The sequence below is a fragment of the Entelurus aequoreus genome, linkage group LG20 (genome assembly GCF_033978785.1).
Source record: "Entelurus aequoreus isolate RoL-2023_Sb linkage group LG20, RoL_Eaeq_v1.1, whole genome shotgun sequence".
NCBI classification, from domain to species: domain Eukaryota; kingdom Metazoa; phylum Chordata; class Actinopteri; order Syngnathiformes; family Syngnathidae; genus Entelurus; species Entelurus aequoreus.
The window spans coordinates 50322103-50345516 of record NC_084750.1 but is presented as its reverse complement, the minus strand read 5'-3'; the positions used below and the strand labels follow the sequence as shown (position 1 = coordinate 50345516).

General features: G+C 39.7%; 3 protein-coding genes across 8 annotated transcripts in view; 1 reads left to right on the top strand and 2 right to left on the bottom strand.

Moving 5' to 3' along the window:
• Nucleotides 1–23414, bottom strand: part of LOC133636338 (gastrula zinc finger protein XlCGF48.2-like) — a 359822-nt gene that overhangs the window by 105023 nt on the left and 231385 nt on the right. The window lies entirely within an intron of this gene.
• Nucleotides 1–23414, top strand: part of LOC133636329 (gastrula zinc finger protein XlCGF57.1-like) — a 243662-nt gene that overhangs the window by 54848 nt on the left and 165400 nt on the right. The window lies entirely within an intron of this gene.
• Nucleotides 9701–22437, bottom strand: LOC133635714 (up-regulator of cell proliferation-like). The gene is made up of 2 exons (XM_062028962.1): nucleotides 22367–22437; nucleotides 9701–14373 (listed from the first exon to the last, which is right to left on the bottom strand). Exons 1-2 carry the CDS (start codon nucleotides 22392–22394, stop codon nucleotides 9749–9751), a joined length of 4653 nt encoding a protein of 1550 aa, XP_061884946.1. The 5' UTR covers nucleotides 22395–22437; the 3' UTR covers nucleotides 9701–9748.

Here is a 23414-nt window from a genome sequence, read left to right as displayed (position 1 = left end):
TTCACTGTAGCTTGCTTCCTGATCAGCAGGGGCTTGTATGCAGATATTAGCATCACAGATAGATGGTCTGAGGAGCCGAGGTGGGGGCGTGGTGCAGCTTTAAACGCATGTTTAATATTGCTGAACACCACGATGAAAAGTCCCTCTGGATGTGTAGATTGCAGTTCATTGATGGAGAAGTACAAAGCATTCAAAGCTTCTTTGATGTTAGCACTGTGAGGAATGTACAGTGCTATGAAGATCATAGCACTGAATTCCCGGGGTAAATAAAATGGCCTGCATTTAAAAGTTAATATTTCTACATCGGGAGAGCAGTGACATGAGACTATCTTCCCATTGTTGCACCAGTTGTTATTGACATATATGCAAACACCACCGCCTCGGGATTTACCAGTGAGAGTTCTGCTCCTGTCCGACCGAAATATAGTTAGCCCCTCGATGCTAACTGCCTCGTCCGGAACGGATGGTTTCAGCCACTTTTCTGTGAGAAATATGTCGCAGCAGTCTCTCATCTCGCGTCTTGCATATAAATCCAGCTTCAGGTAGTCCCGTTTGTTCTCCAGGGAGCGGACATTTGAAAGCAGGATGGAAGGAAGCGGGCGTTCTGTGAGGATTAGCCTTTAGCTTTGTTGTTAGCCCCGCTCGGCATCCCAGCTTCTGCTTCCGATCACACCGCTGACGTCTCCTCCGTCGACGGTCCCCGCTGGTACTAGACCACATCCAAAATTGTCTGGCGGTCGTATGTTACCACGGAGTGTCCACGCTGGAAGCCAGCCATGAAATTCACACAATTTACCGGTATATTTGCCAAAATGTTCTATTACTACCATGAGCCTCTGCAGCCGCAGCCGAGCAGGGCGCCGCCATCTTGACTGATATATATATACATGTATAAGTGTGTGTATATATATATATGCACATATACATACATAAGTATACATACATAAATGTACATATATATGTATGTATATGTGCATATATATATATATATATATATATATATATATATATATATATATATATATATATATATATATATATATATATATATATATATATATATATATATATATATATATATATATATATATATATATATGTATATGTATATATACATACATACATAAATAAATATATATATATATATATATATATATATATATATATATATATATATATATATATATATATATATATATATATATATATATATATATATATATATATATATATATATATATATATATATATATATATATATATATATATATATATATATATATATATATATATATATATATATATATATATATATATATATACTTGTATATATATATATATATATATCCATCCATTCCACCCACTTTTTATACCGCTTGTCCCTCTCGAGATCGCAGGGGTAGCTGGAGCCATCCCAGCTGCATTCAAGTCACCACCTCATCCCAAGGCATATACATACTGTATATATGCGTACATATTATATTAATATAATGGCTATATAATTACTAACTCTAATTAATATAATTGGATATTAAGAGGGGCAGCACGGTGGAAGAGGGGTTAGTGCGTCTGCCTCACAATACAAAGGTCCTGAGTATTCGTAAATTCAATCCCGGCCTCGGGATCTTTCTGTGTGGAGTTTGCATGTTCTCCCCGTGACTGCGTGCGTTCCCTCCGTGTACTCCGGCTTCCTCCCACCTCCAAAGACATGCACCTGGGGATAGGCCCCTCCCACCTCCAAAGACATGCACCTGGGGATAGGCTGATTGGCAACACTAAATGGCAGAGGTGGGACCAAGTCATTGCTTTGCAAGTCACAAGTAAGTCTCAAGTCTTTGCCCTCAAGTCTCGAGTCAAGTCCCGAGTCAAGACAGGCAAGTCCCGAGTCAAGTCCAAAGTCAAGACTAGAAAGTCTCAAGTCAAGTCCCAAGTCCTGCATTTTGAGTTTCGAGTCCTTTCAAGTCCTTTTAACCACAGACTAATATTTTTACACAGATTATGTATGCTTTTAAAACGCTGTATTTATTTATTAAAACAAGTGCATTTGAAATTGCAGGAAAAAAAAATGGTGCTGACATTGCAATTCATAATAGCACTATTAACCAGTCATTTTAATAGTTTAAACAATTTTAAACATTTAACTCATTCCTTTACAGAATAAACACATTTGCAAAAACAAACATTAACATACTATTGGTTGTATTTTATGAAAATAACATTACCACAAAGTTGAGAAGGAGCAAAGATCTTCAATATTCGTATGTGAGAATCACAAAGAAATCTTCTGGGGGAGGATGACCCCCCTACAGGGGTTTGGTTTACAAACTTTCAGCCCCACCTAAAACAAAATTCACCAGCCGCCACTGATTATGATGCATTCTCATTTTAGGCAAAGTATAAGACAATACTTTCTTAACAGTATAATTGTAACCAGGAATAAGTCTTCAAGTAACAATATTCAAATACTAACATTGTTGGGTAAGACAGCATTTGGTTTTATTCTGAATCCAGTGAAACAGATTGGTGGTTTTAGCTGATATCAAGACTTTCAGGTGTTTATATATGTTTAAGTATTTGGCAGACGCTTTTATCCAAAGCGACATACATAAAAAATAGATATAAAACAATCACTGTAAACATTATCATTTAAGGGAAGAATGTAATACAAAATATCAATACAAAGTGTCAAGACAGAATAAACTCTCTGCTGCTGCAGCAACAGAGTTACAGTCTATAGGTCCCTAAAATATATAGATATCTAATGTATTCATACATTGTTTATGTAGGATATACGCATGTATATATAATCTAATCATATTGTTTCTTCAACTTAAAAATAGCTGACCGTTTTTTTCCCTCTTCTCTGGGATTATATTCCCAGTTTTGATCTCGGACGTCTGGTCATTTATAGCGTATAAGAATATTATATTACTGTTAAGCAAACTATGAATAATAAAAACGCCAAAACATGTGTCCGTTATCATAGCTACACGTATGACAAAAAAAACGCGTGAAAATCAGTGGTATTCAGTGAGGTAAGATGAATTAAATTTGCTGACAGTTCATTGCTCCTGACAAATGAATTGCACTGAGTGGAGCGGATCACCACTCCAAGATGGCGGCTCCGCGTCTCGTCTGCGCCAGTAGGCAGTAGCGCTCAATGCTGCGTACCCTTATAAGATGTCTATGATTATAACGTTAGCAGTGAGTTTACAGCCTCACTGATTTAACTACACAGCAAATAAAAGTCATGTTACTTAGCCAATAAACGTTATCTTACATTCAAAACTTACCCTTCTTTGTGCAACTTCAAATGTCGAACGAAGTTGGAAGTTGTTGCGTCTCCGTCTGTAATATTCGAACTGCGTGATTTGCATACGGCAATTCGTTTTTTGTTGACCAAGTCGTAGTTTTTATACCCGAACGAAACCAACTTTGGCATAATTGTTTCTCACTGCCGCATTGTTTGACAACTCATGTTCGGTGGTTGTCCTGCAATTGGATTGGATGAGAGCTGTGGGATGAAAACAATGTAGATTTAATTTGATTGGCTGTTGTACTGACAGCACACACGCTGACACGCAGCACACACGCTTATAGACACAGACGTATAAAATGAAAGATACGGAGCGCTCCCAAATAACTTTTTAAGGTTTGGGTTTTGGGGAAAGTAGCAAGTCATGTCAAGTCAAAAGGCTCAAGTCCAAGTGAAGTCACAAGTCATTGATGTTAAAGTCTAAGTCGAGTTGCAAGTCTCTTTACATTTTGTCAAGTCGAGTCTAAAGTCATCAAATTCATGACTCGAGTCTGACTCGAGTCCAAGTCATGTGACTCGAGTCCACACCTCTGCTAAATGGTCCCTAGTGTGTGAAGGTGAGTGTGAATGTTGTCTGTCTATCTGTGTTGGCCCTGCGATGAGGTGACGACTTGTCCAGGGTGTACCCCGCCTTCCGCCCGATTGTAGCTGAGATAGGCTCCCCCGCGACCCCGAAGGGAAAAAGCGGTAGGAAATGGATGGATGGATGGATGGATGGATATTAAGAGTATGTGAAAGTTGGAACTTGTTTACTTCCCTGACGACCTCCTTAAATTTTTGTTATCAACCAGAAACATCAAACATCTAGAACAGACCTGGGGATTCTGCGGCCCGCGGGCCGCATCCGGCCCTTTGTGCGTCCCTGTCCGGCCCGCGTGAGGCCAATTATAAATTACAAAATAAATTTAAAAAAGTATCTATGTCGAGTGTGGAATACAATGGTGCTGCTTTTGTTTTGAAAATCGTTATTTGTATTACTTCCGTGTGGACGTATGTGTGATTGTGAGTGAATGTGAACAACTGCAATTACAAAATAAAGTTGAAAAAACATCTATGTCCTGCGCGCAATACAACTGTGCTGCTTTTATTTTGAAAAGTATTATTTATGGGCGTGTGTCCGTGTGTAACCTGCGAGTGAAGGTGCACATGCAGCGACAAGTGATGCACGGTTTACACCCGAGACGCCAAAAAGAGAAAAGTTGATGAGGAATGGCGTGTTTTCAACAAGACATGAACTGCAAAGCAACGTCCCCTCACCTAAGGTGCGTGCCTGCGCATTTGCGCACTGCTCAAGCGTCTGCTGCGCGCAGCAAGTATATATGCCGCGCACCAAATCAAATCCCATCTGAATTCTAAACAAAATAAACATATTTATTCTATGTAATTTTGCAATGCAACTTTGAGTGACAGTGACAACAAGCGGCCCTAACGGTGTTCGTCAACACCGTTCAATTGAACACCGTTCAATTATTGTAACGTCTATCGAGATGCTTCGAGGACAGGAATTATATCCATCACTTTATTGAACAAAACTGTTTATATTCGGACATAACCACACCAAAAACATGAGTAAAACAATTCTATCTCGAAAAACTAGTCATTTTCTGCCGTACAAACCAGGCCAAAAGCAACTTGTCATCTGTCACCAACACGCATAGCACTAAACCACTGGTGCGTTTAAGGCCACACAAAAAGTCGGACAACTCAAACACCACACAAAGTTACACTATGACTCCTCAGTCATACGTGTGCTTATTTTACTGTCATTTATTATTAATGTTAATTTATATATATTAGTCATGGAATGCTGTTACACACACTATGTTGAAGTATTACTATTATTATTATTATTATTATTATTTATCTTACGGTATATATCAAAAATAATATTGAGCAAAATTTAATTGAAATATTGTCGATGTGGCCCTCCAGCAGTGCTCGGGTAGCTCATGCGGCCCCCGGTAAAAATTAATTGCCCACCCCTGATCTAGAATGTGCCAAACATGGCTAAGTGTGGAGAGAGTGTTTTGCATTTTTTCCATCATGCATCGTAATTAGTTTAAATGGGAGTAATTTGGAAATGTCTATAGTGCTTAGCCTTTTTTTATAGTATCCACAAAGTTCAGTGAGCAAGTTGTGTCATGTGTGACCGTGTGTTGACTTCTTGTGTTGGTTGGATTTTTTTTGCGCCATGAGTAAGGAAGGTTGTTTGGATTGGGTCACATAAGTACATGCTGTGCGGTGCTCAATTCAATCCACCATTCATGGTCATTGACATGATTTAGTTGCTTTGTACACCAGATAGTGGCAAATATTGACAGGTATTCAAAATGAACTTGGAAATACCCTGCAGGCCAGTTTCCCTATTAAAGGCCTACTGAAAGCCACTACTAGCGACCACGCAGTCTGATAGTTTATATATCAATGATGCAATCTTAACATTGCAACACATGCCAATACGGCCGGGTTAACTTATAAAGTGACATTTTAAATTTGCCGCTAAACTTCCGGTTCGAAACGCCTCTGAGGATGACGTATGCGCGTGACGTAGCCCGGGGAACACGGGTATGCCTTCCACATTGAAGCCAATACGAAAAAGCTCTGTTTTCATTTCATAATTCCACAGTATTCTGGACATCTGTGTTGGTGAATCTGTTGCAATCATGTTCATTGCTTTATGGAGAAAGAAGCTGAGCAAGCAAAGAAGAAAGTTGTCGGTGCGAAACGGACGTATTTTGCGAACGAAGTCAGCAACAACAGTACACAGCCGGCGCTTCTTTGTTTACATTCCCGAAAGATGCAGTCAAGATGGAAGAACTCGGATAACAGAGACTCTAACCAGGAGGACTTTTGACTTGGATACACAGACGCCTGTAGAGAACTGGGACAACACAGACTCTTACCAGGATTACTTTGATTTGGATGACAAAGACGCAGACGTGCTACTGTGAGTATGCAGCTTTGGCTTCTAAACATTTGATCGCTTGACCGTATGTGCGCAACTTTTTTTTGCGTATGTACGTAACTTTTTAAAAATATATAAGCTTTATGAACCTTGGGTTAGGTGAACGGTCTTTTGGGCTGAGTGATTGTGTGTGTTGATCAGGTGTTTGAATTGTATTGGCGTGTTCTATGGAGCTAGGAGCTAGCATAGGAGCTAGGAGTTAGCATAACAAAGACGTAGGTGTTTTTATGCAGGATTAATTTGTGTCATATTAAATATAAGCCTGGTTGTGTTGTGGCTAATAGAGTATATATATGTCTTGTGTTTATTTACTGTTGTAGTCATTCCCAGCTGAATACCAGGTACTGTGAGTATGCAGCCTTGGCTGCTAAACATTTGATAGCTTGACCGTATGTGCGCGTCACGTACGTAACTTTTTAAAAATATATAAGCTTTATGAACCTTGGGTTAGGTAAACGGTCTTTTGGGCTGAGTGATTGTGTGTGTTGATCAGGTGTTTGAATTGTATTGGCGTGTTCTATGAAGCTAGGAGCTAGCAGAGGAGCTAGGAGCTAGCATAACAAACACGCAGGTGTTTTTATGCAGGATTAATTTGTGGCATATTAAATATAAGCCTGGTTGTGTTGTGGCTAATAGAGTATATATATGTCTTGTGTTTATTTACTGTTGTAGTCATTCCCAGCTGAATATCAGGTCACCCCCGGCTCTCACAGCATCTTCCCTATCTGAATAGCTTCAACTCCCCACTAGTCCTTCACTTTCACTTTCCTCATCCACAAATCTTTCATCCTCGCTCAAATTAATGGGGAAATTGTCGCTTTCTCGGTCCGAATCTCTCTCACTTCATGCGGCCATCATTGTAAACAATAGGGAACTTTGCGTATATGTTCAACTGACTATGTCACGCTACTTCCGGTAGGTGCAAGCCTTTTTTTTTATCAGATACCAAAAGTTGCAATCTTTATCGTCGTTGTTCTATACTAAATCCTTTCAGCAAAAATATGGCAATATCGCGAAATGATCAAGTATGACACATAGAATAGATCTGCTATCCCCGTTTAAATAAAAAAAATTCATTTCAGTAGGCCTTTAATGTCGGGCCTAACTGAAGATGCCAGCGGGCCACACTTGGCCCACGGGCTGTAGTTTGGACACCCCTGGTCTAGAGCAGGTACATTTAATATTATTAATTTTTATTAAATGTGAAGAAAATTAAAATACTTTATTTTTAGCCATTTTCCTAGGAAATTTCCCATACAGTGGTACCTCAATTTGGGCCATGACCGAGCTTGTGATGCAAAACACTTGTACCTTAAATCAGTTCCACCCATTGAAATTAGTTGAAATCAATCCCAACATACTACAATTTTGACACATAATATGTCTGTTAAAAAGGAAATCAAACGTTTAGATATTAGTTATTGTTTGGAAAACATTACAATGGCATGTACTACAAACATATAATGGTTTTATGAAATGATGTGATAATATTGTTCAGCATTTAATCTTAGCAAGCAGACTTTTGTAGGTGTCTCGTACTAGCTGCTTATCCATAGTTTAAGAAATAGGAAAATGTTATTTATGTTGCACCCAGACGTCTATTAGTGACATACCGGAAAGGTCAGCGTGGAGAGCAAGCTGTGTCTGTGTGCCAAAGTTTATGCTGGATCATCCAGTGAGTTAAGTCAGGACTTGACCAAACAAACTAAAACACGTCAAATGCAGCATTGGCAGCAGCTACATATTTCCATGGAAAAATGTCTGTCGTTTGGACGTTTGTGGCTGCATGCCGCAGAGGCTGGCTGCAACTTCTTCTTGTTGTGGCAAAATGAATATTTTAGCAATCTCATCCAACAATTTTAGTCTAAGTACCGTATTTTTCGGAACACGGGGCGCACCGGATTACAAGGCGCATTAAAGCGTTCATATATGATTTTTTTTTTCTACATTTAAACACTTTCTTCTGGTCTACACAACATGTAATTGTGGTTCTTTGGTCAAAATGTTGCATAGAGTATGTTTTACCGACCATCTTCATGCCGCTTTCCAACTGTCCCTTTAGGATGCATCATTTTGTAGGCGGTCTTACTTGCGTGCATGAGACAAAGACTGTTGTGATTGATACTCATGCCTTTCCCAATGTTTAATCAAAAACATTCCTGTTTTTGCTAATATCACAATCATATAAAGTCGGTATTTAGCTCATTCTTTTTGCCCCACAAAAACGGTAATACATATTAAATACAAGTTATTTTCCATATGGTCAACTGAACCACTATTGGTCTGGCCTGTCCGAATCACTGGAACAATAAAACCCCACCCCACCACAGTAGGTTTGTGATTTGGGGAAGCCTAACTTTTGTTTTTAAACATTTCAAACAAATGAAAGTAGAAACACTTATGTCAACGAATCTCCCAGAGAACAGTACATTATCAAATGGTGTATTCATTAATAATTAATCAAGGAACACTGTACAATATAAATTATTCTCTATTAGATACAATATTTGTTTCAACCATACACTATAAACAAAATTTGCACAAAAAAAAAATCATTTTGGATATTATTTTGTACACACATCTTTTACATATAACAGTTGTTTCAAAATGTGAAATTGTCCTGAAAATGGCGCTGTATAGCTTATAGAAAGATGCACTTTAATTATTGGCAACACTGCCGCACAACTCTCATATAAACACTTTAAATCACTTTGAATGTGGCAGTACTATCTACTGTTCTTATTATTTCATTCATGAACACTTAAAGGTTTGCAACCTTTATGCGTATGCTTTTACTGATGGCGCTAACGTTCCAATGTGTTTAAAGTATTATATCCCGCTCTCTTGCGGCTTTGAGCACGTAATGAAGGAACATGCACTCGCGCATTAGCTTTGTGTGTAGTCAGCTATAGATAGTGATTTGGATAGCTAAGGTTATCCATCATTTAATGTCAATTATATCATACCAACAATATGAATGTAACTTGTTAGTTACTTCGCTGGGACTGCTGTTGTGTGTGTGCATGCGCTCCCTGTGCGAACGCGTGTACCAGATAGCATTGAGTGACAAGCAGTAAGGACAAAGAAATGCTTCGAACCGACAAGCAATTTCCATTCAATGTAATTATTAGTTGTGAAAAACATTGACACTATAAAAATATAAAAATCTTCTGCTAAACCACTTATGGTTCATAAATTAGCTGGTGGTGGTGTTATAATTTTTGTTTGAAAAATCAAGCTATGGGAAAGTTGTAAACAACTCCTTTAATCTATTCTTAGATGAAAATAACGTGAAAATCTTTGAACACGTAATTTATGTAGAATTTCATTGTCATCGTAGTTGCATACAATCAGCATAATTAAGTACCCAGAAAGCAGCCAAAGAAATGTGATTTATTATGAGCGTTACCAATATGAACTTATGTTACACCATGCACAAGGTTTATGACTGATGTCGATGGAAAAGATTATCGTATGTTAAAAGAATCTTTCAGACCCTCCAGGGCTTTTGCCCTTGTGATTTTCATCCAGGCCTCAGGGACTTTAGCTGGCTTGGCCTGGTACTCTTTAGCAAATCTCTCATTGTAGTGTACCAGTACAAACTTCCAGTAATCAGATGATTCTATTGTGGGGTCTGGAGGAATGTGCCAGTCAGGATAGATGGTACTGTAATCCCGGTATGGAACCCACACCTCAGCCTTGTCCGGATGTCGAAATCTACAAGTACCATGAACATCACTTGGGCATAGATCTTCAACCAGTACTTCATCGGTATTGTATCTGTATTGTCCAAGCCCTTGTGGTCTATGCACAGCAGCATGATGCATCTTGTGTTCTTTGCCTCCAGCCTCACAAGGAATTTTACAAAATGGACACTGGTGTCCGCATCCAAATACTTTCTTGAAGAGTTCATCCTGTGGTTTTATCGCAAGTTTATTCAGGGTTTCAGGTACGTCTTCGATGTTGGAGAATTCTTCATGGAGTGTTTCCTTTAACTTGCTCAAGGATGCAATAAAACTTTGGGTGAATGACTGGCATGTGCTTTTGATCTGAAACAGAGTGCGTTTTACAGTATCCTCTAATATTACAATGTCTTTGCTCAGATATGTGCGCATTATGCTTACAAGCTTTGGAACATTGTCATTGTCATCTGATACCTTTTTTAAACTCTCCTCAATTGCGTTTGATATTTTGGTTACCACAACTTCCAGGTTTTTCTGCTTCAAATTGCACAAAGTATTGTCTTGCATTTCTTTTAAGATCTGCTCAAATATCCAATCCTTAACAAACATTTTGTAGTGAAGAATGTACTTGACAAAAGCATCAAAGTCATCTTTCTGCAGTAACTCTTTCTGAATGTTGTACTGGAAGGAACAGCGTGAACTGTACTCCACTGAATGGCTGCTTGTCAAAATAAAATCTACAATGTCAATTCCCAAAACTCTGTTCAGGTAATCCTCGATGGCAGGCTTGATACAAAACTGGACGAAATCCTTTGCTTTGCGTTGGCAATGATCTGTCTGTTTGTACAAATCCAGAAAGTCTGACAAATATTGAGGCTTGTACTTCTCCAGCTGTGTTTGGGGGTCATTGTTCGACAAGAATTTTTGGTGCATTAGCAGGAATTCTCTTGCGGCAAATCCACAAATATGAAGTTTGATGTCAATTTCAAATTTTATGTTGAATTTGTCAGGCTTGGAATGCTTAAATAGCAGGTCATCAATCATTTTCAACAGATCACGTGACAAAGAATCATGGTAATCACTATTTGATTTAGTTTGTTCAACAACAAACGCTGTTGATGTCGCAATGACTTCATTTGCAAAGATCTGTAACTTTCCTGTCAAAGTATGTTTGAACTTCTCGGCTATGGAGTCAACGTGGTTCATATAGGTCATAAATGGGGCCTTTCCATGGCTTGTTAGGTCTTTAATATGCTGTAAATCTTCACTCACGTTCCGATATGAGCAATTCTTCCTCAGCTGGTTGAGAACGGCGGCAGGTATTTCTTGTTTTTTCAATGCAGGTACACATGCAGTAGCAGCAGCCCACATTTTGTCAAACTCTTCTCTCAGTTGGTCATCAGACAGTTGGGTGTCTTTGCAGTCGCTCAGAAGCCGCATGACTCTGTCTTCAATCCTGCCAGAGTACTCCTGTATTATGTCCAGAGCCTTTTCCAAAGCTATGTTTCGCTCAAGGGCTCCTTCCAAATTCGAATTCACTGAATGTTGAATCTCATTTGACAGACTTGTGATGGAATTGAAGAAGTCAGTTTTGTATTTCTCTATCAAACTTACATGTATGTCTTTCTTTCTGTAATAATCAGCCAGTTTCTCTTTCATTTTTCTTTTTTGTGATTCTATTTCCTCAGCAAGTTCTGTTTTTTTTAACATGACCAACGTTTCCAAGCCATTCTTGTTGTTGGCATTCACAACTTCTGACTCTGCTGCCGTCTGTCTGGACAATATTTCCTTACGCATCTCCCACTCCCACTGGTTGAACTCTTTGCACAGGTTTTCATAAGTGTGAGCCACAAGTGTGTTTCTGAAACTAAAGATGAAGTTCTCATACTTCACTGATTTCCACAGACTCGTCATCCATTGTAGAAACTCTGGAATATTTGAAGCTTTAGATTGTTTTTTTCCGCGCACTGTCTCCAGAAGATATTTCTTGAACTCTGAAACCGCTTCACTGTAACCAGTGTTTACTGGTGCCATTGGAGGGGTTCCATGCCAAAGTCCTGGGATGTTCCAGTTGTTGTTTTCTACGTCATAGTCCAGCACATCAGTGAACGCTTGAATCCCAGGTGTTCTCTCCATATGAGCTGCGATTTGTGTCATTTGATTTAGTTGGTCCAAGAGGTGTTTTCTGTCTGTCAGAGTTCTGGTATGAGCCGAAACTCCAGCAACATTTTGGTGCACAAAATGACAAATTGTCTTTTTCCCAATTTGTTTCATTCTCAGGAAGGCATGAACAGCAATTTGCAGGACATCTTTCATTTCGTTTGCGTTCTCCATTGCAATGTTTACAATAGTAACATCACTTAAGCCAATGACAAAGGTTGCCAGCTGGTTGTCATGCTCATAGCTATCTTCTAGTTGCGCGAGATCAGGAGATTTCAGACCTTCTGTATCAATAAGGAGAATGAAGTCACAACCCAATTCTTTTTCTGTATTTTCTCCAACTTTGAAAAACAGCATATAGGCCCCTCTTGTACATCTACCACTGCTGACAGGAAACTGAACACCAAACATGGTGTTGAGAAGGGTTGACTTTCCAGTACTTTGAACACCCAAAACAGTTAGTACGAGCAACCTGCTCTTTCCCCCGACCATCTTGTGAAGCTCCATTAGCATATCTGTCACCCACTTCTCTGGAATGTTGGAGGCAACACCATCCAACAGTTCTAATGAATAACCACCCAACAGCATTTCAGCAGCTACTTTAGGCAAATGTGATATTTTAGCCATGGCAATGTCTGAGTGAAAAGAAACCTCATAGTAAAGTCCCATTTCTCTCATGTAATGCTCTACCCCTAATGAGGTGTCCAATAAAGCTTGATCAATCTCTGCAATAAGTTTGGCATCATTGGTTTTGCATTGCTCTTTGAAAGTGTTACGCAGTCTGGTTAGTGTATCCCGAGATTGGCTATTAAACTTGAATTTCATCCACTTCAAGAAAACATTTCTTCTCTCTGTGTTGCTTGTCGATAAGGTTTTGATGAAATCGTGCATTCCTTGAGATAATTGTTGCTTGTTTTGCTCTTTCCAAATGTGTATTTTCTCTTCTTGTATCTGAGCTTTATAATGCTCAACAGCACCAGTGCCAACATTACTCATTCTGCATTCCTGCTTCTCCAGTTGTGATAATCTCTTCCACTTTTCTCCTTGCAAAGGTAGTTGTTGTTTTTTGAAGTGTGGTATACTTCTCACACCAACACCCCTCAAGATTTTCTCTGCAGTTTCTTTCTGGTCGAGAGTTTTATTTTCATCCACAGTCAGACTTAATACAACTGCTTTTTCCGCCATATCTTCAATACTCATTGTGCTTTTTATGGAACACAGTGAGTTCTTGATGGCCCCACAAATTACTTTGGCAAACTCTGCTGTATTTGCTCTTGAATTTTTGACTTTAACATTGCTTTTTGGTACATCCAATTCTTCTAGTGTTTTCTTGACATCATCAGTGACTCTCTCTTTGTGGACAACAACAAAATAGAGTTTAGATTTTGCATCTTGAAGAGCCTTCAGTTTGTGATGCTCCTCTTCTTCAAACTCGTCCAGGAATACAAAGATTGCATTGGACACTTCATAAAGAAAAGCAAACTGTGTATGTGACTCACAGATGTGTCCCCTCAAATTAGCAAATGCAACCGGCTCTGGAAATATGTCAAGATTTTCTCTCCCACAAGGAAGGAACCAGCAAACTTCCACCAAACCATTTGACAGTTTTCGAGTCAATGCTCCTCCTTCCATGTCTCTGTGTATGAACATATTTTGATTCTGCTGGCCACGGCTGAGAACTTGATTTAAAAACTGAGATTTAGATGAACTGCAGTTTTTTAACCTTACAAAGGAAACGAATGGTATTTTAGCCTGAACAATATTGTCCTCCACAAATCCTCTTGATTGACACATGTCATGTGGACACCACTCTTTGACAATTTCTCTAAGAGCCCATATCATCAGGGTACACTGATTGGAGTTGGTTTGGGGCAACAGCAACGGGACAGAAAACTGGCATAACGACATCTTGAGGGCAATTTCCTGCTGCAAGAAGCTGTCTGCACATAGAAATAGACCTACAATTAGGTCAAGAGGATGGACTGTGTTTTCAGAGGGGTCATTTGCAGTGTAAAGGTCTGTGTCAAATCTATAATCATCATCCTCATGACTGCTCAGTAATGGTGTGCAATTCCTGCACCCAGCATTGATTTGAAACAGTTTTCTTAGGAAATGAAATGGCATTTCATCCACTGATAAAACAGCTTTTTCATGTGTGCTGCTTTTGTTGACTTCCAAAATAGACTGAAGACTGAGGTTGTTTGGATAATATTTCTTCAGCCCAAGTTTGGAGATGACGTCCAACAGAACTGTCAAAGAGAAAGATTACATTATTAAAAAAATGTTGATAACTGTATCCATCATTTCTCTGAGTTGTATGAGTAGTATACATCATGAAAGTCAAGTCAATACAATTCCAGGTTTTGTGACAAAGAACCATATAGAGTGTAGACCTGTGGAAATTACAAGTTTATTTTAACAGTGGTATTTTGCTAATATATAAGCAAGTCCTAAGTGAGTTACAAAAAGTAAAATGATTAGTCTAAAGCAAATGCTTATTTACATTCTCATATGTTGGTGACATACCTTCATTTCCACCTAGTCAATATGAAGGAATACTGTCATTAAATAGAAACAACGGCTCTACCGTGTAATTTAAGGGTATTTCACTACAGTAATTTTCGTTGTAAAAACATATTGTCTTACATGTTGAAACACTTTCATGCATTTTGTCCAAATAATAGTTCTTAAAGAGGCTCTATCAAGCAAAACCAACATTTCTTACTTATTGGTACCTGCTTATGTGTATTTGGGATCTGCATAAGTCCCAAAAATTTGAAATCAAACTGTGGAGGCGTTGCAGAGATACAGTATTTATAAAACAATGTTGCCTTCCTTTAAACGTCCTCCAAATAGCCTATTTGGAATTTTGTTCCAAGTGTGACATCAGCCGATTATCCATATAAGATAGAAATTTACCCAAACATTCTTTGCTCGATTCAGCCTTTTTTAATTCAGTGTTGGTTGTTATAACCAGCGCAAGTCACTACACAAACTTTCAGCCTCATCTGAAGTCAAATGGGTTTTACGTTTAACTTGTATGATTTGTGGAAATGTGCCTTTAACTGTGAATAAGTCGCTTCAAGTGTATGCCTAAAAGAGTCCTGCTTCACCCACAAAGATAGATTTTCCAAAAAATTACTTTTAATGGTGGGCTCTGTGTCTACTATCTATGTGGCAATGAAGGAGACAATGAAACTGTAAGTAATAACAGTCGGTTAGAAATGTGTGAATGACATGTTAGCAATCTTAGCTCGATTTGTTGTGTAGCTAGCTTAGCCTTCTATTGTAAGACAATAGCATCACCATCTTTTGACAAAAAAACAATAAATATTTGTTTAAACTACTGTTAATTGGATCAGTGCCTGTTGTGTTTGGCAATGGACCTATTAGTAATATATTCCATTATTACGATTGCGATGGAGCTCGTAGCTTACTTACTGTATAGCCGGCTTTAACCTCTTTTGTTTACAAGTGGTCAAAGCAGCAGCAGTGAAAATATTAACATGATATAGAATACTCGGGTTGTCCCAATACCAATATTTTGGCACCTGTACCAAAATGTATTGCGATACTTTTCAAAATATAGGGGACCACAAAAAAAAATCATTTTAGGCTTCAGTGAAATTAAATAAATCTTACAATATGTTAACCATATGGTTCTCATTGCATTGAAGAAAGATTTTAGAAGAGTAAAATAAAAAATTAAAAGGCATTAAAGACATTGTAACAATTTACAAGTTAATATATTGCATATAGTCTGCTATAATCTAGGATTAGGTTGGAATAAAATATTTTTTGACATTATGTTTTATGAGTTATGGTTGCCACTCTAGGTTTATGCTTTAAGGAAAATACAATCATTAGTAACTACTAAAACAATACTATGGCTAAAAGTACACAGATTAGACATGTAGATGGTAAAACACACATTGTTCAGGATGAAACACAAATTGTAGGAATTTGGTCCAAAATTCATTCATTTTACTTGCATTAGTTTATGTTACATGGATAGTTTGGACTCGGCTAATATTTGGCATCCAGCCAAACAGCTGTGTGCACATAACTGTGTGCACAACAGAGGAGCTCGTTAACTTTATTACCTGTCGATCTGACTGCGTGTAGTTGAATGTTTTAGCTAAGTTTGAAGCAAAGGTGGTAATACTTTATTAATGCCACCTTTGGCGAGGCATGTTTTAAAGCAGAGCTTGCAGTGTGACACTTCCGTGTTTAATGTGACATCTTTATTAACCGGTAGAATTGCCTTTATTTGCCATCCCGAACGGGACAAGCGGTAGAAACTTGCTGTTTCTCCTTGTCGGCTCTGTTGAGTGTGTGCGTGCTGACACACGCAACATGCTCCTCTGCTCTGTACATCATCGCCGTACGGCAGCATGTGCTTGAAAAACAGTACCGGTATTTTTCAAAGGCAGTGTAGTAACATTTTGAAATAATTAGTACCGCAGTACTTTATTAGTACCGGTGTACCATACAACACTATATAATAAAAAATAATTTGTATTGTCAATATACAAAAAACATACATCCACAATGTAGCACTGGAGAGAGAAAGACTCTGTAGAAGTTTAACCTTAGCCAGCGTATTGTACCAGAATTTATGGCCGGGCTTCCTTACTTTCTGTCCACCACGTCGGCTCAAGGACGGAGGAGAGGACGCATCCAAACCTTTTCCACTAAGGGCCGCATAAAATGCTCAAAACAGATATTGTGTTAGCATAGTAATATACAAAACCCAAAACCAGTGAAGTTGCCACATTGTGTAAATGGTAAATAAAAACAGAATACAATGATTTGCAAATCCTTTACAACTTATATTCAATTGAATAGACTGCAAAGACAAGATATTTAATGTTCGAACTGAGAAACTTTATTTTTTTTGCAAAATAATCATTAACTTTGAATTTAATGGCAGGCTGCCAGACACACTGCAAGAAAGTTGGCACAGGGGCATTTTTACCACTGTGTTACATGGCCTTTCCTTTTAACAACACTCAGTAAAGGTTTGGGAAATGAGGAGACCAATTTTTGAAGCTTTTCAGGTGGAATTCTTTCCCATTCTTGCTTGATGTACAGCTTAAGTTGTTCAACAGTCTGGTATCTCCTTTGTCGTATTTTATGCTTCATATTGCGCCACACATTTTCAATGGGAGACAGGTCTGGACTACAGGCAGGCCAGTCTAGTACCCGCACTCTTTTACTATGAAGCCACGTTGATGTAACACGTGGCTTGGCATTGTCTTGCTGAAATAAGCAGGGGCGTCCATGGTAACGTTGCTTGGATGGCAACATATGTTGCTCCAAAAGCTGTATGTACCTTTCAGCATTAATGGTGCCTTCACAGATGTGTAAGTTACGAATACACCGCCATACCATCACAGACACTAGCTTTTGAACTTTGTGCCTAGAACAGTCCGGATGGTTATTCTCCTCTTTGTTCTGGAGGACACGACGTCCACAGTTTCCAGAAACAATTTGAAATGTGGACTCGTCAGACCACAGAACACTTTTCCACTTTGCATCAGTCCATCTTAGATGAGCTCGGGCGTTTCTGGATGTTGTTGATAAATGGCTTTCGCTTTGCATAGTAGAGTTTTAACTTGCATTTACAGATGTAGCGACAAACTGTAGATACTGACTTTTCTGAAGTTTTCCTGAGCCCATGTGGTGATATCCTTTACACACTGATGTCGCTTTTTGATGCAGTACCTCCTGAGGGATCGAAGCATTCAATATGGGTTTTCAGCCTTGCTGCTAACATACAGTGATTTGTCCAGATTCTCTGAACCTTTTGATGATATTACGGACAGCAGATGCTGAAATCCCTAAATTCCTTGCAATAACTGGTTGAGAAATGTTGTTCTTAAACAATTTTACTCACACATTTGTTCACAAAGTAGTGACAATCGCCCTATCCTTGTTTGTGAATGACTGAGCATTTCATGGAAGGTGCTTTCATACCCAATCATGGCACCCACCTGTTCCCAATTATACTGTTCACCTGTGGGATGTTCCAAATAAGTCTTTGATGAGCATTCCTCAACTTGATCAGTCTTTTTTGCCACTTGTGCCAGCTTATTTGAAACATGTTGTAGGCATCAAATTCCAAATGAGCTAATATTTGCAAAAAATAACTACGTTTTCCAGTTCGAACGTTAAGTATCTTGTCTTTGCAGTCTATTCAATTGAATATAAGTTGAAAAGGATTTGCAAATCATTGTATTCTGTTTTTATTTACCATTTACACAACGTGCCAACTTCACTGCTTTTGGGTTTTGTAGGTGACTAAGCATAGTATTATTATTTATTGGTTTGAACATTTCAGTTTTTTGTCATTACATACAGATTTTTTTCTTATTTTCTTACATTTTTACTGTTGTTTTTTTATTCTGTAAGAATTGAATACTCCTCTCTGAACTGCCACCTTATCGTGGTAGAGGACTTTGTGTGTTCCAATGATCCTAGGAGCTATGTTGTCCGGGGGCTTCTATGCCCCCTGGTAGGGGTTCCCAAGACAAACAGGTCCTAGGTAAGGGATCAGACAAAGAGCAGCTCGAAGACCTTTATGAAGAATACAAACGAAGGACCCAGACTTCCCTCGCCCGGACGCGGGTCACTAGGGCCCCCCTTTGGAGCAAGGCCCGGAGTTGGGGCACGAGGGCGAGCGCCTGGTGGCCGGGCCTGTCCCCATGGTCCCAACTTGGGTCCCCCCTCCAATGGGCTCACCACTCATGGGAGGGGCCATAGAGGTCAAGTGCAATGTGAGCTGGGCGGCAGCCGAAGGCAGGGCACTTGGCGGTCCGATCCCCGGCTACATAAGCTAGCTCTTGGAACGTGGAATGTCACCTCGCTGGGGGGGGAGGAGCCTGAGCTAGTGTGCGAGGTGGAGAAGTTCCGACTGGATATAGTCGAACTCACTTCGACGCACAGCAAGGGCTCTGGAACCAGTTCTCTCACGAGGGGCTGGACTCTCTTCCACACTGCCGTTGCACGCAGTGAGAGGCGACGGGCTGGGCTAGCAATTCTTGTTGCCCCCCGGCTCAAAGCCTGCACGTTGGAGTTCAACCCGGTGGACGAGAGGGTAGCTTCCCTCCTCCTTTGGGTGTGGGGACGGGTCCTGACTGTTGTTTGTGCTTACGCACCGAAGGGCAGTTCAGAGTACCCACCCTTTTTGGATACACTCGAGGGAGTACTGGAAAGTGCTCCCCCGGGTGATTCCCTTGTCCTACTGGGGGACTTCAACGCTCATGTTGGCAACGACAGTGAAACCTGGAGAGGCGTGATTGGAAAGAATGGCCGCCCGGATCTGAACCCGAGTGGTGTTTTGTTATTGGACTTTTGTGCTCGTCACAGATTGTCCATAACAAACACCATGTTCAAACATGAGGGTGTCTATATGTGCACTTGGCACCAGGACACCCTAGGCCGCAGTTCCATGATTGACTTTGTAGTTGTGTCATCGGATTTGCGGCCTCATGTTTTGGACACTCGGGTGAAGAGAGGGGCGGAGCTTTCTACCGATCACCACCTGGTGGTGAGTTGGCTGCGATGGTGGGGGAGGATGCCGGACAGACCTGGCAGGCCCAAACGCATTGTGAGGGTCTGCTGGGAACGTCAAGCAGAGTCTCCTGTCAGAGAGACTTTCAATTCCCACCTCCGGAAGAACTTTGAACATGTCACAATGGAGGTGCTGGACATTGAGTCCGAGTAGACCATGTTCCGCACCTCTATTGTCGAGGCGGCTGATTGGAGCTGTGGCCGCAAGGTAGTTGGTGCCTGTCGTGGCGGTAATCCTAGAACCCGTTGGTGGACACCAACGGTGAGGGATGCCGTCAAGCTGAAGAAAGAGTCCTATCGGGTTCTTTTGGCTCATAGGACTCCGGAGGCAGCGGACAGGTACCGACAGGCCAAGCGGTATGTGGTTTCAGCGGTCGCGGAGACAAAATCTCGGACATGGGAGGAGTTCGGGGTAGCCATGGAAAATGACTACCGGAAGGCTTCGAAGCGATTCTGGACCACCATCTGCCGCCTCAGGAAGGGGAAGCAGTGCACTGTCAATACCGTGTATGGTGAGGATGGTGTTCTGCTGACCCCGACTGCGGATGTTGTGGATATTTCGAAGACCTCCTTAATCCCACCAACACGTCTTCCTATGAGGAAGCAGTGCCTGGGGAATCTGTGGTGGGCTCTCCTATTTCTGGGGCTGAGGTTGCTGAGGTATTTAAAAAGCTCCTCGGTTGCAAGGCCCTGAGGGTGGATGAGATCCGCCCGGAGTTCCTTAAGGCTCTGGATGCTGTGGGGCTGTCTTGGTTGACAAGGCTCTGCAACATCGCGTGGACATCGGGGGCGGTGCCTCTAGATTGGCAGACCGGGGTGGTGGTTCCTCTCTTTAAGAAGGGGAACCGGAGGGTGTGTTCCAACTATCGTGGGATCACACTCCTCAGCCTTCCCAGTAAGATCTATTCATGTGTACTGGAGTGGAGGCTACGCCGCATAGTCGAACCTCGGATTCAGGAGGAACAGTGGGGTTTTCGGCGGAGGAAACTCATTTTGGCCGCTTGTACCAGTGATCTTGTCCTTTCGGTCATAACCCAAAGCTCATGACCATAGGTGAGGATGGGAACGTAGATCAACCGGTAAATTGAGAGCTTTGCCTTCCAGCTCAGCTCCTTCTTCACCACAATGGATCGATACAGCGTCCGCATGATTGAAGACTCCGTACCGACTGTCGATCTCATTCATTTTTTTTCATTTCATTCATTTTTTATTTATCTCCTTCGTTGATGTGCATTTTTGATCAATAGACAATTAAACTTTAGCAACTAAACACATATTTACACACCTATGCTTGAGAAGGAACAGGATAAAGAAAATCTCATATTTCCTGCCCCTTTCAACATAATAAGTAGTCTTACTTAAGGGATAGCCCAGATTCACAAGCATAATAACTAAACACATACATCCAAATATAATGAAAACAAACAAAACACACACACACACAAAAAAACAACGAGTGCAAAACTTCATGAAGTACAAACCGAACAAAAAAAGTAATATACACCTCACGGGATGATACAAAACAAATACAAAACCAGAGAAAAAACAAGTAAAATAATAAATATAAAGCAAAATGTAGACACTTATTGTTCTGTTTTTATATATTGTTTTCAATTGGAAATATACATACTGTATATCGGTGCAGCATATGCTGGGCTCTCGACATGAGAATGTTATTTTACATGGTATTAATATCGAGTATTTTTCAGGTTTCACCGACTCAAGTCCAAACTGCAACAGGTAAAATGGAAATTAAGCAGCTGAGAAGTTAATTTTTAAACAACTTTACACACTCATGTTGTTGCTTCATCAGCATTTGCTTTATTGGCCAAGTATGTTTAACGCATAAAGCATTTGACTTGTGCTATCATATGCTGCTAATACTCTGAGGTACAATTCTAGTATGTCTGATGAACGCTTTAAAACACAGTCTCTCTGCTTGTCTTGACCCTAATCACCTGCTGGAATGCACGCTGCGTGCACATGCAGGATTTCACAGACACCTGGAAATATTATGTTAAAGGACGTTGTAGGCTACATGTCTTCAAAAAAGATAGACGGGGATGGTTATTGGATCTAATTCTAATTTAATAGCTGCATCAGTTACTTGTATTGTGTATGTTGAGCCAAAGTCAGAGAACGTTACCATCAACCCAGCATAAGGGTTTACAGGGGCAGGAGCGAGCCATCATAGTGGTACCTTAACGAAGCAGTATAATCCACGCTTTATTAGCGTTCCAAAAAGTTCATTTTCATGGGAATTTCAATTAGTCTTGGTTTTTTGCATATGGTTTGAAAACATAACCTCAACAGATAATAGGTTCTACTGTAAGTCCACATTGGACATAAGTATAAATACACCTTATATTCCTGGAATCAGATTGCAAAATGTTTTTTTAACACATCAGTGTGCCAGAATTACTCATTGAACAGATGCCAAAATTGCATTATCTCAGTTATTTGGCAATTGCACTTTCTTCAAATGGTTAATTTCACAACCATTGCCTTAACACATTGTTGAGCTGATGACTAAATGCAATGTTTTTAAAAAGTGGTGTTTTCAGACAACTAAGTGATATCTCACTTATTGCTTTGAGAAGCATCAACAGATCATATTTAATCCTATCTATAGACACACATATTTATTTACTCAAAGCAAGTATGCACCTGTTGGCTTTTGTTCTTCAGTGCTCATGGTAGCCACGGTTCGATGGAACCTCTGAACTCCCCGGTCTTTAAAAGTCTGTAGGCCACAATGTTATTTTTTTGTTATATTTATGTTTTTAATGTTGTTTCACACCCATTTTTATGATGCACAAAACATTGACAATTTATCTGTGATTCACTCTAAAAATCAGGTAAGAAAACAAAAATGTGATATTTATTATCCACACACCAATGACAGTTTACTCACCCTCCATATCAGCTGGCAGTGTCCTGGAGTTGACTCTCTTCTCTGGTATTTAACAGCAGCAAAAAGCTGGCAGTGTCCTGGAGTTGACTCTCTTCTCTGGTATTTAACAGCAGCAAAAAGAAAGTGAAACCCTTTTATAACTCTTGATAAAAAAGTTTATTAACATTGTATTTTTCCTGTTTGTGCTGTCGGTTGTCATTTACTGCACTGAAACTGAATGTTTAGAAAACACTGCGAGTGCCTACTATTGTATACAACTCAACTTATACTTTACATCAGATTTGGGCAATTATTTTGACCCATTGCAATACAAAATTGTATAGCTATATAAATAAATGTATACAAAAAGGTATACATACACACATATATATACAGTATATATATAAACAGTATATAAATATCGATATATATATATATATATACACACATACACACGCGTATATGTTTGTGTGTGATGTGCATATACATACAGTTAGGTCCATAAATATTTGGACATTGACACAATTTTCAGTATTCCAGCTCTGTACAACACCACAATGGATTTGAAATGAAACAATCAAGATGTGCTTTAAGTGTAGACTTTGAGCTTTAATTTGAGGGTATTTACATCCAAATCAGGTGAATGGTGTAGGAATTACAACACATTTTAAATGTGCCTTCCACTTTTTAAGGGACCAAAAATAATTGGACAATTGGCTACTCAGCTGTTCCATGGCCAGGTGTGTGTTATTCCCTTTTTTTTTTTCATTTAAAGTTAAAGTAAGTTAAAGTAGCAATGATTGTCACACACACACACTAGGT